The 17321-nt window shown below is 38.9% G+C and overlaps 3 protein-coding genes across 3 annotated transcripts in view; 2 read left to right on the forward strand and 1 right to left on the reverse strand.

Moving 5' to 3' along the window:
- The first annotated feature begins 6285 nt into the window (after positions 1-6285).
- LOC144666388 (uncharacterized) lies at positions 6286-8714 on the forward strand. The gene is made up of 3 exons (XM_078527814.1): positions 6286-7016; positions 7316-7699; positions 8505-8714. The coding sequence occupies exons 1-3, from the start codon at positions 6507-6509 to the stop codon at positions 8676-8678; spliced, it is 1068 nt and encodes a 355-aa protein (XP_078383940.1). The 5' UTR covers positions 6286-6506; the 3' UTR covers positions 8679-8714.
- Positions 8715-9007: 293 nt separating this feature from the next.
- LOC144666407 (uncharacterized) lies at positions 9008-12817 on the reverse strand. Its single transcript, XM_078527837.1, has 4 exons — positions 12555-12817; positions 11189-11303; positions 10446-10559; positions 9008-9717 (listed from the first exon to the last, which is right to left on the reverse strand). Exons 1-4 carry the CDS (start codon positions 12792-12794, stop codon positions 9350-9352), a joined length of 837 nt encoding a protein of 278 aa, XP_078383963.1. The 5' UTR covers positions 12795-12817; the 3' UTR covers positions 9008-9349.
- Positions 12563-17321, forward strand: part of LOC144666408 (uncharacterized) — a 9404-nt gene continuing 4645 nt past the window's right edge. Inside the window, exon 1 of the mRNA XM_078527839.1 lies at positions 12563-12683. The gene's annotated coding sequence lies outside the window, so the exon portion shown is untranslated. The remainder of the gene's footprint in view (positions 12684-17321) is intronic.

The following is a 17321-nucleotide window of genomic DNA, read 5'->3' on the forward strand; positions in this document are numbered from 1 at the left end:
GATACAAAACAAAGAGATATAAAGTGGTCATCACTACCTACGCCAGTAGTTTAAATGGACACACACTAGGTCCCGATGTACCGTAAGCTTTACCTTTAATGTAAGCGAAATCTACTCGTAACGAGAACTAGATACAATCAAGATGGCGGACTCCAAGGAACAGCACGCGCGGGCTTTTATACCACAATAAACGCCGCTGGCCGATTACAGCGAAATGCCGCTGAACAACCAGCCTACTGGCGTGGCTTCTTCTTTCCTTCTAAAATAAATAATCATGCAAACAAAGAAACTCTAGTCTAGGTGACGAGTTGATATGAAATACACACACAGAGAAATTACTACTGACTGAAGGTCAGACTCTGAGCTACGAGTTAGACAAGAAAACAAACTTAATCAGTGAATTGACCAGCTAAATGTCTAAATGTCTAGAATCGTCCGGGCTACTTTAATTCGACTACATAGCCCTGAAGATGCTGCAGGATGTCTAGAATTGAGCCGCTAAATGACTAAATGTCTAGAATCGTCCGAGCTACTTTAATTCGACTACATAGTCTTGAAGATGCTGCGGGAGACGCCGCTGCCGGGTAGGGCGCTTGTTCACCGCAGGGCTAACAATTGGAGAGAGGGCAAGGATAACCTCGACGTCATCTGGCGAGCCGGGTTGGCTATCCTCACCATAACTCGGGACATCTTCTGGTGGTACAGAAGCGGAAGGTGGAGACGATATCTCGATAGGGATCCCTGGGGCAGGCGGAGGTAACGGTTGGCTTTCTGGGGGAGGTTCCTCGTCAATAGGAAGTCCACGACCATCAGCGGGTGAGCCCTGGTCGACACCAACAACGTCAGGATCGCAGTCGCTGGAGTCTTCGTCGTTGAGGTACCTGGGCGTGTGTACACTGAAGGGGGCGACCTTATAGCACTCATTCTTCTTCACACGGTACGAGAGGAGCCATCCGCTTGATGGGCAGACTGAGAACTGTGCGAAATCTCTGCACCGAGCTTCTGAACAGCAGAGAGCCTGATCATGTTACCAGTAGCGCCGCTGTCAATGATGACTCTAGCCTGATGATGGCCGACAAACGTGTCAATGACGGTACGGAGACTGACGTACAAGAACCCTCCTGGATGCATCAGACGTAAATGAATCACTCTGCTCAACCAGATTTTGATGACACGGCGGGTCAACATCATTAGAAAGAGAATCCAACTCAGCACTGTCGTCATCTAGAATTGAAACAATCTGACGAGCTTTCAGAAGGTACAAACGGTCCTGCTCGGGAAGGAACCCACATTCGCTTAAAAAGTGACCGTGTGAGGTACGACCAGCCTGTTTACAGAGGGGGCATTCTTTCGTCTTTGGAGAAGAGCGACCCTGGAACCTGGCAGATGATTTACTATAGATCGGTGTACCCCTCCGGAACGAGGACTTCTGAGTGGAAAATGAGGCTCCTGTGCGCATGACTTTTGTTTCTTCAGCAGAACGGATTTCATCAAGAAGTGAGTCCAGCGCCTGGGAGATCTCAGGCTTTAAGGACGCCAAAGTGCGAGATCGAAGCTCAGTTCCATATCGTTGCTTAAAGGAGAAGTTCACTCCAGCATGGCCATTAATTTTTTTTACGCCAATAAAAAGTTTATACAAAGATATGTTATTCACCAAAATTTCAGCTTCTAACGAGCGCTTTAACCCTACGAAATCCTTTTCTGAAGTAGCCCAAAACTCGACAACTGAAGGCCGCCATCTTGGAGCTGTTAATGTATGCGTGACGTCAAAGAGCTCAGCCTGAAGTTGAGCGGGAAAGTTTTAATTACTTCAAACTTCCGGTTTCTTTGTAACCTGCGATCAGGCGTTCTTTTTTCTTTTTTTTCTTCTTTTTTTTTTTGCCCTCCTTCCCCCGCAGCAGTAGTAGGAAGGGAAGGTATGATTTCAGGTTAGTTTCTTTGTAGTGGCTTTTGTTTGTCAAAATGCCTGTTTGTGAAGCTCCATTTTGCTTAAACAGAGCTCCAAGAAATACAAAAAGAGGTATTTCCGTTTTCACCGTCTTTCAATATTTAAAGAACAATTGCTCAAAAGCGGACACAAATATTTGTGTGTTCCGGCGTTAAATCGGGGTCCGATCGAGTTCATTATCGAAGTGCAATTTTCTGCAACTTTTTCAGGTTGATCTATTATTACCTATCCTTCGAGACCCTCGATTTTTCTCGTCGTCCCGCTCGACAATCTGTCTCTGGGTCTCCGAGGATGATCATAATACCAATGTTGCAGTATTGCATACGCCTACGTGCATGTTGCAATCAAGATTTGTGACAAACAGAACATAAACAACCAATAAGTCCATAAACGGCAATGTCGCCAATGTCCTTCGCGGTAATAAACGTCCTCCTCCACTGTTCGCGTCAGTCGTGTCGACATGAACGCGAACATTGCTGTTTCGTTTTGTTTACAGCATCCATCCTAGTTATTTTACGCCGGACGTTTCCTTGAACATTATAAAAAATTACCAAAGTAGCAGACCGTACCAGCTTGTCGTAGCAGTGCCACTGAAAAGAATATATTTACTTGTTTGCTTGACCACAAATAATCGCCGGGACCTCGATCAAACGCTCCCAGGGTTTATTTAAAAGTTAGCAGTTTTGACCCGGCGTTTATACGAAGCCGGCGTTTAATCGGGGACCCGCGTTTAATCGAGAAAATACGACGAAGTCAACTACAACAACAGAGAGTTTCTCTGGTTGATTAAAAATCCTCCCTGAAATAAAGTAAAAAAGTGAAATAGCATAATCGTTATATTGGTTGGTATTGCGTCTGCCGTTTTCTTTTCTTTTTTTTTTCTTTTTTTTTTTTTTTTGGGGGGGGGGGGGGGTATTTTCACTCAGTAGACTGTATCTGTAATCTTCTTCGAAGCAGTCTTCCGTATAGTTTTCGGAACACACAAATATTTATGTCCGCTTTGGCAGGAATTTTTCGTTTCTGCCCATTCTTATAATCCATTCGTGAGCATTTTTTCTTTTAGATATTGAAAGACGGTGAAAGGTTTTTTGTATCTCTTGGGGCTCTGTTTGAGAAACATGGAGCTGCACAAACAGGCATTTTGACAAACAAAACAAAACAAGGAGTTTTGAGTATTCAAACTTCAGGCTGAGCTCTTTGACGTCACGCATACATTACTAGCTCCAAGATGGCGGCGTTCAGTTGTCGAATTTTGGGCTACTTAGAGAAAGATTTCGTAGGGTTTTAGCGCTCGTTGGAAGCTGAAATTTTGGTGAATAGCATGTTTTTGTATAAACTTTTTATTGGCGTAAAGAAAATAAATGGCCATTCTGGAGTGAACTTCTCCTTTAACAAGTTTAGGTAAACCAGGGTTGATCAATCTAAGCCATGTTAAAATAACAAAGTTCTCCAACGTTGGAGACAATTCCTCTTCCTCCTCAAGAACAGAACCGTGATGGAACAAGGTGTGAGGTTTAATTAAACTGTCCTCCACAAAAGCCATAAGGCGCTGGAAGAGATCTTCCGGGCGCTCATCGGGGTTCAAATGAATGTCATCCAGGTCTAAAAAATGACCCCCAGTAGTTTGGAATCCAAAATGAAGTCTAATTGTCTGCCAAATGTCCCCAATACAAGTTGAATTCTTGACAATCGTATTACGAGAGATAATTGGGCAATAATTAGCAATCTGGCCTAACATGAGTTCGAGCATGTTTACCTTTTGGATGGCCGTTCGCCTTTGAGCAGCTGGAACCGGCTCCCCATCGTTAGTGAAACCGCGTAAAGGGCTCGCCCTAGTCTTTTTCAGCCACGAAGACCCTTCGGCCAAAAATGGCGCGAAATTGGAGTCCAAAGACAAGGTGTAGAGAAGATTTTGTTTCCAACTCTCGAAGGAGGTTAAAGTTTCGTTCTTCGAGAGGCACCACTGCTTGGGGGCTCTGTTAGAAGACATCGAAGCTTACAGGATAAGATGGTATTGACAACCGACTCTTGGCTGCTCGGGAATCCCGACGAATCTGTCGTAAAAGTGCGTTAGATCTGACGAGGACGTGACGATTCGAATCTTTTCCGCTGCCACCACGCCAGTAGTTTAAATGGACACACACTAGGTCCCGATGTACCGTAAGCTTTAACTTTAATGTAAGCGAAATCTACTCGTAACGAGAACTAGATACAATCAAGATGGCGGACTCCAAGGAACAGCACGCGCGGGCTTTTATACCACAATAAACGCCGCTGGCCGATTACAGCGAAATGCCGCTGAACAACCAGCCTACTGGCGCTATCTATTTTTGCCAACGTTTGAACCTGACCACTTGGAAAAACGTTAAGGTTAATTTAGAAAAATGGATGTCGAACTTTTCGTAAACAGACCAGTGACGCTAAAGCAAAGAGAGAAATCGCATGCAAACTATTGACTCCACTTATCCTTATCACAATGATTAATTTTTCTCCACAAATTGAGCTGGAAACTCGTTTTTGACTGCAAAACCGAAACCGTTAAAAACCGCGCAAAATTTAAAATCCAAAACAACCAATCCCAGCAGGTTCGCATCGTACGAAACTGTTTATGCTTTTTCAAATATTGTTGCAGGACCACTGTCGTATGTTTCAACTTTATAGGTAGGTTCATGAAAAAAAGTCATCATCGTTTGTTCCCAATTAACGTTTTTATTTCTTAGTTTTTTTTTTCCAAGTGGCCCGATGCAAGTAGTCGAACTAGGAAGAAATTCTAATTCTCGGTCGACGAAGCTCCAATTCCCCTTCCATGGACTTCTCTCCTGTTTCACAGTGAATTCAAATATACCTTTCAATGTATACAAATAAAGGACGCCATCATCTGAGCAATGAATTTTTTACTATAAACAACATTTTCCGTAAGCCAGTGTTTTAAACCTCCTTCCCTGCTTACAACCTCGGATATAAGCCTATCTGTTCATTAACAATAGGATAGTTTCGAGTTACGTTCTACTGATCCCAAACAAAGTAGTTAAATCGGGAATAAGGGGGAATGCAACGAAAGAAAATTCAAATCTATTATTCCTCTGAACCTCGACTAAATTATTTTGTTCGTGATCAATAAAGGGTAATTCGAAACCAGCCTATTAACATTTTTCTATTAAGATTTTACCGATACAGGACCCCCGACGCCATTAGGCTAAAAGTTTAGCTATTGTATATATACAGTTTTTATAATTTATAGCCTTTTAACATTCTGTTGCTAGGCAGCCCAGCCAGGTCACGAAGTCATCAGCAATTTAACTGTCAAGTACTGTTTTCCTAAAAAAAAAAAAAAAAAAAAAAAACAACAAGTACAATGTAAATGAATTTTTTAACAATGACCCGAGCATGGGACAAAGAAAAATTCTGAGTCCCCGACGGGAATCGAACCCATGGCCTCCCAGATACCGGTTGGGCGCTCTAACCAACTGAGCTACGAGAGACTCGTGGAGAATTCATTTTCATTATTTATCACCGAGCTTAAAATTTACCATCTTTATTATTTACAAGTACAATGTAACTTATAAATCGTATAAAAGTAGCGACAAGAATCACATTTGGGGAAAAGAAAACGTTTTACTGTTCATTTGGTGAAAGGCAAACGATTGAGAATTTATAGTATAGGGATTCTAGACAATTCTGAAGCCGCGAATCCTATAAGGTGCTCTCTTCCACTGTTGTAAGTGCTAACATTGATACATACAATACACCTGCATTGATACATACAATACACCTGCAAATGCAGCCATTGTTCAATTCTTTTTATCTGACGTTCTTTTTCAAAGGATAGAGCAAATGTAAGATAATTTCACGCAGCTGGGTAAGCATTGGTGCCCACACCACAGAAACGTACTCTTTCTTAATTTATTTCTATATTTTTGTTTTGTTTTTTGTGATTTCTTTCAGTACAAAGGGTACCAACAAACTAAAAGCGAAGAAAGTAAATAGAGGGCATTGTCATTTTGGATTCGAGAGTTTCACAATGAAAAAAAATAAATAAAGATGTGTGAAGCGATTGTCAAGGAAGTGAGAATAATAACGAACATGCGATTCATTTTGTGGAATTTATAATTAGTAAGGGTTATTTTGTAAGGGGACATTTACGTTTTAAATAATATCTTTTACTTCCTAAATAATGTTTATCCCAAAAAACCTTTTGATGATCATAAAAACAAAATACAATTTAAATGTGTTGCTTTGAATAGTAATGTGATTATGCCAGTTTCTACAAAAGATTGTACACAAAAATGTACTTTTAATGAAAGAAGCCATTTTTTATTAAAAATAGTAACTCTCCGACAGAATCAATTTGAAAATTAAGGGGTTTTGTTTCCTGTGAACTATTGTTGTATACATGTCATGAGAATTCTTTGCAGTTACATCTGAATTAACGCAATGTTTTTCCAGCTTTAGTGTGTCTTTTTTATCGTTGATTTCAAACAAAAGGCCGAATATCAAGTAAAGCATAAGAAAAGCATCTGGGCGATGTTAATCGTAAAGCAGTTCTGGCAAAAGAAGGATGGAAGGATGGAAGGATGGAAGGATGGATATCGTTAAAACAATCCTTATTTCCATCGCCATTTCATTTGCGATGATTTCAAGTCCGATCCAAGGCTTGGTTTGCAACGGAATGGCCGAATTCTGCGATTTAAGGATAAACCAAGCTACCTTTGCCGGAACTCACAACTCAGGTGCCGGTTTTGACGGGATCCTTTACTATCACACAAAGATAGGCCTAAGTATTCCCGCCTGGAGTTGCTGGTACAGAAGCCAGGGTCAAAGTATCACCAAACAACTTGAAAACGGCATCCGGTACTTTGATATCGACACGTGTTTTGTGGACTCGGGAAGATGGGAACGTGGTCCATGGACTTGCCACAGCGGGGCCTACGGTGGACCAATACGGAAAATGTTGCAGCAAATTAACGAATGGATGTTAAGAAATCCTACCGAAGTTGTCATCATCAAGTTTGGTAGAGATACTGTTCACTCGAAAGCGGAGAAGATTGTAAGCGAAATTCTTGAACAGGTAATGCAATTTAGAATATTTTATAATCTGGCTATTTATTTCATTTTACACACAATACAGAGAGTGTTTCTTAAGGGTCTCAAATGATCTCGTAGTCTCTGTTACAGTTATTCGGCTCTTTGTTGCATCATTCAGGCGATTAATTGGATTCTCCTTGTAGTATTATATTGTAATTAATAGACCTTTTAATTTATGTACTAAGGGTTTTAAGAAACTAGCCACGCAATAATTGCGTTATTATTTTTCTAATTATTTGTTTTTTTTTTTCATATCTGCGTGTTTACGTTTTTCTTCGATAGATAAAGAACTTATGGGAGCCAACAAAAGAGAGAACAGGGCTGAAACGTCTAACCTTAAACGATCATCGCAGACGATCCTGGAAATGGCCGACATTAGGCGAAGCGATCAGCTCCAATCAGCGAATATTTCTTTTTATGGATAACCGACTCCTTGGTAACAGCTACTACAGATATCGCTGGGTTTACTACGCAAATTATGAAATTTCCTTGTCGTGGAAGCCGATGAACTTGATTGAGTCTTCTGGGTGTAGTAAAATGGTGGGTGCTATTCAGAAGCGCTGCGCAGAGTCTTATTTCTATGATTTCATGGAAGTCGATTTGTTCCTGACTTGGGGACTGTGCGTGAAACATCTTGCTGACTGGTGCAATCAGTATATTGACGAGGTTAGATATTTTATGATAAATTTTTATTCTTACCACACAGTAAACATGTAAATCAGTTTATTTTTATTGTGTTTCAATCCATTATTTTAACTGAAGTTCTTACAGTGTCTAAATAAAGTATATGTATGTCTTTTTAAACTTTGTTTAAGGTGGCCGTTAACGGTATTCAGTATTTTCCAGTCCTTATACTTTGATGGGTCAGAACGAGAACTCTTAATCAGTTGCTTTTACAGTAATGGGATAAGGTCTGGAAGTTTTGGCTTTAGGTGGTCCATCACCCACCTAAAGCCCTAAAAAGAATCACCCATTTATGGTTTCCACTTCCAGTTGGAGTTGCTATTTTTAGTTAGCTTAATTTTTACACTAGTTTTTCAATGTAAGCAGCACTGCAGTTAGCTAGAACTCAAGTCGCCTTCAATTCCAGTTAAGAATAAAACCTTGCTTCGCAGGAGACGGCTTAATACGGAGGGCACGCACGAACAAGAAATCAAAATTTGTATGCTTCACGTGCCCAATAAATGGCGAAGCCCAATTCTGGACATGTGGGAACTTAAAAAAAAAGCTTGGTGAAAGTCTTTCATTATCGTTCGCAGAACCTGTAAAGTGTCTTAGCCGGTGGGCTCTTTGCACGTCAAACACAACAAATAGTTTCCACTTCTTACGCTCCACGACTAAAGGAATCGACGTGATTGGGACGACAATTAAAGTAACTGAAATACGCGCCTTCTTGTTTTTGATGTTGTGTGTTATTTTCACACGATTGACCTTTATAACAATACTAATTTGAGTTGTGTGTCCTCTTTAGGCCAGCAAAAAATGCTTCAACGAAAGATTGTCCCGACAAAAAGCAACCGTGAACTTTATTGTGGTGGACTGGGCCGGGAGGACCCACGGTGCTAACAAGATAAGCGAGGTTGCCAAGCGGAGGAATGAGCAAAATGTCAAGTTTTTCCTAAAGCGGGACATTTCAAGATCATAAAATGAAGTGCAATAAAAATGAAATAAAAATGTTGATCTCGTTAAATATGTGTTGCTTCGGTCTATGTAGACCGAGATTAACTCGGTAGGTGAGCCTTTTGGCCCAAGTGTGGCTGTAGCTTTTCAACTTCCCTTTTTGACCAACCCACGGTACAGAAAAAGAGTTTCTAAAAAGACTAATGAAGGTTTATCATTCAGCTTATGCCTCGTGATTCCGTTCCGTGGTAACAGACGTCCATTATTTTTAATCGTAACAAATTTCCTAACTTTTATTTGGATCCTAAGCATCGTTTATTCACAACTACAAGCAAAAATAGATAGGTTTTTAAACCAAGACCTGTGTGTACCAAAAAAAAGACTTATTTGTCGAATCTACAAATGCCTATAACATATAAGGAGTTCCTTCTCAAAAGCTGCGTTCTTTGTTCAGTGAATAAATGTGTTTAACGGCATTTTATTTCCATCAAACGCAGACCTTTGTCGACAGTCGGCGGCACTTATCGAATGATCAAAAGATACTAATGTCATTTTTGCATTTCCTTGCTATTTTTAGAAATGTTTTAGATAAGTTTTCAACAATTTTATGCTGAGTCTCTGGCAGTGTACATGTTAGACATCGTCGTTTAGTTAACTTGAGATCTCGGCACTTATCATTCATCTTGCCCAAGATATCTAATCACTCCCACAGTACCGTGAGTTACAAACGCTTAGCTTCTTCAGCCTGTATATGTAGAAGGACCCACAATTTCGCACTTTTATTTCAACGGTTTTATAACAACAATTGTTATAACCGTGAAAACAAACTTTTCTTGCAACGACGCCTTCATCGACTGTGGGGTGACTTTCTTCCATCCATCCTGTCAAGTCTGTGTCACATCTGTGAGTGGGTACACAGCTTGAAGCCATACGAGACCCGGCCCCTCCGTAAAATCTGTACCAGTCTTCTGTTAAATCTTTGTCACATTTCGAGCCATGGTTGGATTTATCTCGGTGTCGATCAAAGCCGTTGAGAAACTTGTACTGGAAACATTCAGGGATAACTAAAATTATAATGAAAAAAATATATATGAATCTAAATATTCTGGTTTTTGCTTTATCATCATTCAAAGTGAGCTCTCCTAGGATGGTAAAACATGGAAATGTTCTAGAAGACCAAAATTATAGAAATGGTCTAGAAGCGACATTGCCTTGTGCAACATCGCTGTGTGATGATGATAAAGATGATAAAGATAAAAACAAGAGAACATGCATTTTTAAAGCGATTACTCAATAAATATATAGTGATAATACAGATCAATTCTTTCTAACTAAATAAAAAAGGCTCCCTTTAACACAAGGTAAAAATGATGAAATAATGCTGCCGATAAATGATGAGTGAAATAGTAACTTCGTACTTAAGTTAATTACTCAGAAAAAGCAAAGATAGTTGAGTTCCTCGACTGGAGTCGACCCAATGACCTTCAAGATTCCGGTTGACGTTCAAGATACAGATGTTATAAATTAGGTTTTTACGTGTGACACATGTCCTGCCATAGCTGCAAGGCTCAATAAGTCAAATGTGGATAAGTAAAAAAGCGTTCTTAAATCGAATACTCAGAAAGAAGTCACATAAGAAGTTTTCGTAGCTTATGACCTCCCATAGCTCAGTGGTAAGAGCGCCCAACCAGTATCTTGAAGGTCATGGGCTCGACACCCGTTGGGGTGCCAGTAAATCTGACAGTGAGTTCTTTTAGATCGTTTTTAAAATGTTCCGGAGCAAACCACCAACCTGTTTCACATCGAACTCCAATAAACCCTGAAGGACAATCACACTTGAATCTGTTGGCAAGGTCAATACATGCTGCGCCATTCTGACACGGGTTACTGGCACACTCGTTTACATCTACAACAGCAACAGGTGAATATTAACAATGGTACATTGCAATTCCTGAGTTTTGATTGGTAAACAGGTAATGGTATATCAGCTCATATACCATTGAACACAAATAAGGAAGCCGATATGTGTCAACGAAAACAGCTGGGGAGCTCAAATATCGCATTTCTTTGGATATGAGATCGCATAGCCAACTCGGCGCTACCGCCATATCATATCCAACGTGCGCTCGTGGAATAATTGTTAATTATTCGATTCCATGAGCGTGCGTTGGATAAAAGTTGAGTTGGCTATAACTATGTCATATCCAACAAGCGCGAGTTGAATAAATGTTTAACTAAAACACCCAAAGAACTGCAATATTTTAGGCAATACGGAATAATGAACAACAAGAAAAGTCTAAAAATAAATAATGAATAAGTCGCGAAAAATGAGAAGGAATAATGAATAAGTCATTTCCAATAATTCCTCTTCCACCCCCGAATCCACTGGGTAGTGATTTATCCTGTGGATAGCTTTCTCCACTCTTTCAACGACCCTGAAAAGGCAACGACTGTCAATCATTTTCCTAAATACGTGTACTACCAACTGAAGAGAATGTTGCATTTCTCAAATTAACAAATCTCATAATAGGTTACCTATGTCACACTGTAAACCTTTGAAGCCGTCGGTGCAAAGGCATCGGTATCCGTGGGGTGAAAAACCAGATTGACAAGTACCACCGTTGCTGCATGGCATGGAGCTACAGAAATTCTGAAACATTATACATGGGAAGTAGTAAGATGATCATGATAGAATGAAAATAAGGGAAAAAGTTTCGTAGTACTTGTTCTATCTTCGGGAAATGTCAAGTAAACAAAGTTTGGTAATACAACGGACGTTTTTTTTTTCCTTTTTCGCGCACCGCTAATGACCCATAAATGACTATTTAGTTCTTTGCAATTTTTTTACTACTACTCACCACAAGCAAGCTTCTCTTAGAATAAAAAACATTTCTAAAAGTTAAAAAAAACCTTTACAAGGGTACGCGTATAGGATTTTTAATTTAAAATGATATTTTTAGCGTAAGCGCCTTATTTTTGTTTAAAATTTAAATATCCAACCGCTCGTAGTGTAGTGTCATGCACTATAGAATAGCGCCCAGTATAATACGTTGTAATGGACGTGCAGCTAAAATTATCCTTAATATTCACCTTGCTCAACACATAACAGGCTCTTTTAGTTATTTGAATAATTTAATAACCCCCTATGACGGCATTAAAAGTCAATATGCCAAACTTTATTTTTTTTAATGCCCCCGCAGAAAGAAGAGGCACGTTTCAGAAATTTTACCAAAAAGAAAAAGTGATAAAGTATAGATAAAGAACTGAATTAACAAGCAGCAAATGCAAGTTATGAAACTGTAGACAAGTGTGAAAACGGAGAGGGGAAAATTAAAAAAAAAGCATGTCGTTTTTTTGCCACACACCTGTGTTTTGTTTGTTACCTATGTTTTCGTGGCAGCCACTCTTTTTATTTACCTAAAGCTAAATATTCACTCTCAACTGCAAGAAAAACTGCGCAGAATAACCACTTTTTCCACATTAATTCTGAACAGTATTGAAATGTTTATCTTGCTGCGATTGTTAAAGATGAATTCCAGTCCATACTGCGCAATCTCCGCTTGCAATGTTTATGTGAGTCTCACACGAAGGAAAGTTTACTAGCAAAGTTATAAAAATTCTGTGACAAACTTACCTTATTCTTCATTATTAGCACCTGATATCCTTTCAAAACAATAATAAGGAGTAGAGGTACCTCGAAGCTATTTCAAACTGACGTTTTCAGCTCAACGGAAATTATTGAACGAAACGAACCGTAATGGCGGACTAAAACTCTTCATGTATGCTATTACCGGATTGTAACGTTTTAACGAATTCAAATAAAAACCGAAACAAATCCCGAGTCTACACAGTACGGACTGGAAATCAGCTATAAGTAGTAAAACTAAATAGCTCACTTTACCTCCGTTCCACGATACATGAAATTCGTTTTCGGTTTCAGATCCTGGGGATGTTCATTATGTGTTGAGTTGTTCAGTTCACAGACTGCTTCACCTGAAGCACGTATCCCAAAGTTGTAGGAGACACACGAGTTCTCCGAATAGCATTGAACTCGGCAAGAATGCTCCGAATTTAGCACAATCGTTCTGATGAGGTGTTTTTCCAGAGTTTTTCCGTCGATAGGACTTGAAAACTGCAACATCCGGCAGTTGTCTTCTGTGAACAATATATTAAAAGGCAATGTATGAAACTTGTGTTGGCCGTGAAAAATTACCTCATACTCCGAATATTGGTTGCTATTTACCACCGAGCAAAGTGCGCAAGAAAATTGTGATCTTTGACAGGAATAAACTACCTAGTTAAAAATGAGAAACTAAAACAACTATTCCCCTCAATGTTGGTGACTGGAAGTGAATTATTTACCTCGCCGCGATAACTAACAATTATCCTGCGAAATCGCGCGGAATATCGCCTGATACTTAGCCGACGAGGCCGTAGGCCGAGTTGGCTAAAATCAGACGATATTCCGCAAGATTGAGCAGGATAATTGTTTTATTATTCAACAAATTGTCAACGAAACACATTTCGTAGATAGAAAAACTGTAATTATGCAGCGCTTTACAAGATTTCGGACGAATCTTCGCAACCTACGTATATCGCAGGATATCTGTTATGTACGGATGACAGATAACGTTAACATTTTGACCATATATGGGCAGCGCGCGCATCTGTTGAATAATAATAGTTAAGAGGCTCCGACGGAGAATATGGAGAATCGTTGGACAGGCTGGGAAAATCGAAAATCTTGAAACTTTGCCTGAAGAACACCTTTGGGGAACTATGTTCGAAAATATTATTCTCATCTTCTGGGAATTTTTGGTTTTCGAGAAATTAAGAAAAAACGAAAATAACGGTTTTTAGCTCATTAAATATGCAAAAAATATACGTAAAAATGGCAAAGTTCTCGATATTCCTATAAGAGCAATTTTCAATGCTTTGAATCGAAATAAACGTAGAATAATAGCTTTATCTTTCTTCTTTCAAGCAACATACACTTTTAATTTTTTCTAGCTATTTTAAGATTTTCATCGCCTTTTAAAATATTGCTCTATCAAGCACTTCGGGAAACGGCAAAAGTTGAGAAACTTTAGAGGCCGAAAAAGCACCTTGATATGTCCGATAGCGAGTCAAACTAAACACTGTGCAAAAGCTCGATGTCTCTACTATTATAATATCAAATAAAAAATCTGGGTACTCGAGATTCACACCGATAAGAAACGCAAGTTCAGGACGTACTCGTGTCTAATTTGCATAATGCTATTTTATAAAGACGTCCTCCGTTGACTGTTCTTGTCTGTTTTATTTCCATTTGTAGGCTACGATTTTCAAGAAATAGACATCATAGCGTGTTTTTTATTCTGTTCTATATCAATCTTGGTTTGCGCTAACATTCTGTTAACATTTACCGAATATAAATTTACAAATTAGATTGAGAGTAGTCGCCATTACGTGACCCGCGTCACGCTATTAATATATTTTTATTAACAATTCAACAAAAGTATAAACTAACTTCTTTATGCTTTAAAACTTCCACTATTTAGAGCATGGTATTACTAGTAGTTTAAGGCACTTAGTCGCAAACGTCCGTTTTCTTACTAAAAAAGGGAAGGCTTGCGGTATGTTGATATTTACAATCCTTGCTTAAGATAATATCAAGTTATAGCAATATCAAGTTCAAGTTTCCGGCAAGTTTGACCTTTAAGTTTTACTCAAAGCTAAGATTTCATGTTATTGCCGTTAACTTGAGGAGAGTTTTGAAGTTTTGTATCCTGTATAAAACAGCCACAAAAATTATTCATTCCGTGAAAATGGAAAAACTGCTTGGAAAAATATCAAAGCGTACAATCTCCAATCTAACTTGACATACATTTGCATCCATCGGCTAGCTGAGATCCTTTAAACCTTCGTATCACTCAGTCCGTACGGATGAGGCTTTTGCAAATCAAGGCCAAAACAAGTGCTGATAACACTAATGGAGACCTTGATAATTCTAATTATAGCAAAAACCGAATTAATAATTGCTTTTATATGAAAGTGAAGTGAATTCATGGTTCACTGATTCGCTTCTTCAATTCGACCGATGAAAATTTAAAAAGTTGTGAAACAGAAAGAAACGGACAACAAAAAGAAGCTACCAAAAATTGCGAAGGAGCTGTTCCACGAAAACCTTAAGGAAGAAAGCATCCAGCAGCCGGAAGACGAGAAGGACACAAATGTTGAAATTGTTTGCCGTTAATTTGTTTACGTGTATAAGAGCCTACAGTTAATTAATTCTGGGAATCGGCGTAACCTACTGATTAAGGACATGTTTCACGGGGCAATTTTCCTTAAAACTTGTAACGCAGCGATGATGACTAAAATCATTGCAATTTGACGAAGGAGAGTCACACGTCCGCAATTTTTATTTGCAACTTGCAACGCCGGCAGCCGCTAGAAATTACCATTCTGCGAACGAAGTGACACGTGAGCTCGAGCGAAGGACGAGCGATCTCCCTCTGATTGGCTCATTTTAATAAAATTACGTTGGAATGTCACATGCACATGTCTCGCAATCTTTTCTTGTATTCAGTTAATTCTGGACATCAATGCAACCTACAGATTATTCACTAACCTGTTAGAAGATTAGTGAATAATCTGTATGTTGCGTCGATTCCCAGAATTATAATTTACTCTAGGCTCTTAGCGAATGAGAAGTCAGTGACTACAATTAAACTAATTATCCAAAGCGACTATATATATGTCACGGATTTTACCAGATTTTTGAACAGCCGCCCGAAATTAAAATTTGTGTCGCAGGAAACCTAAAAATAATAGTCCATTTTATATATAAGAGCATTGAAGCTGTTAAGCTGTTTACGCGCATCTTTGGCTGCGGATGGCTCGGATGAAAACGTACGGATTGCAACTTAAACTTGCTGGAACAAGCATGCCCGTTTCTTTAAACACAAACCAAGATTTCTTGCTATCTATTCCTCGGTCACCCCGGGTAAAGGAGGACTTGTGACCCGCAACTTCAGTTGGTACAGAACATTTTGTCTTCCCAGTTCGCCAGCGAATACCGAGCGTATTTCTGTGCTTTGGGCAAATCGTCATGTATTCTTGGCATTCTTGCCCTACGAAAATCCCTAGATGTATCGGATAGGTCAGCTTGTATCAATTCACAGTTTAGTTATACAGTAGTGTGATTCCAAGAAAAAAATATTCATTTAACCTTACCTGCACGGGTAAGCAACAATTTTTTTTCGTTATCAATGCTGTCCGTATTGGTCAAGATGTTACAATACTTTAAATGTTCTTTGACATCACGGTCACAGTCTTTTAAATTTACATATTGAACAACTTCTGGATTGTGTGGGCTTGGGCCACAAGCCCCACCAACAAGAGAGGCAAAACTGCAAAGGGACATTATAGTTTTGAATTTTAGCCGAGAAAGTTCTTGCTTTCGTGTTAAATGTCCTGTCGCTGTGTACGTGTTCGGTCTCTCAAAGGAAAGTTTAATTTAATTTTGTGATCTGACGGAATGAATGGATTTTGCACGATCAAAGACTTTTTTTTATAGTTATTGTAAAACAAGATAGGAAACTTTTGGCATTTTATTCCATACATGACAACTGAACGGAAGAACGGCGATATATGTACATGACAGTTTTAATATTTGTGTACATTTATGTACACTAAAAAGTAAACTTCCAAGTTAATTAATAATTCCTTACTACATGCATGCGTTCTATTTTTGACTTAAGTAACGTGAGTAAATAAAATATTTATATCATTCCCTATTTCAGGTAAGTGAATGAAATGATCTAACTGTTTACTTCTTAAATTTTGAAGTGCCAGAATCTAAACAAACTAATAATCTTTCCTCCGATCTTTGACAAAAAATTTCAGAACATGCACGTGACACAGGTCACGCAATGAGGAACTCAGTCGATAATTTTTACTCTTTTCTTCTTTCTGAACCTCTATATAACCTAAGTATAGGCATAAGACGAAAAAAAAAATAAAAGCGAGTTTAAACTTGCTTTATTTTGTGCAAATCATTTCTTCCAAATGGAAATAAAGCGAAGCAGATCTCTTAGCGGGGGACGTCTTTCAAAATAAGAATATGCAAATTACGCACGAATACGTCGTGAACTTTCGTTTCTTATCGGTGTGAATCTCGAGTACCCAGATTTTTTATTTGATATTATAATAGTAGAGACATCGAGCTTTTGCACAGTGTTTAGTTTGACTCGCTATCGGACATATCAAGGTGCTTTTTCGGCCTCTAAAGTTTCTCAATTTTTGCCGTTTCCCGAAGTGCTTGATAGAGCAATATTTTAAAAGGCGATGAAAATCTTAAAATAGCTAGAAAAAATTAAAAGTGCCTGTTGCTTGAAAGAAGAAAGATAAAGCTATTATTCTACGTTTATTTCGATTCAAAGCATTGAAAATTGCTCTTATAGGAATATCGAGAACTTTGCCATTTTTACGCATATTTTTTGCATATTTAATGAGCTAAAAACCGTTATTTTCGTTTTTTCTTAATTTCTCGAAAACCATAAATTCCCAGAAGATGAGAATAATATTTTCGAAAATAGTTCCCCAAAGGTGTTCTTCGGGCAAAGTTTCAAGATTTTCGATTTTCCCAGCCTGTCCAACGATTCTCCATATTCTCCGTCGGAGCCTC

Source organism: Oculina patagonica, chromosome 9 (assembly GCF_052425735.1).
Source record: "Oculina patagonica isolate OP01 chromosome 9, crgOcupat, whole genome shotgun sequence".
Lineage (NCBI taxonomy): Eukaryota > Metazoa > Cnidaria > Anthozoa > Scleractinia > Oculinidae > Oculina > Oculina patagonica.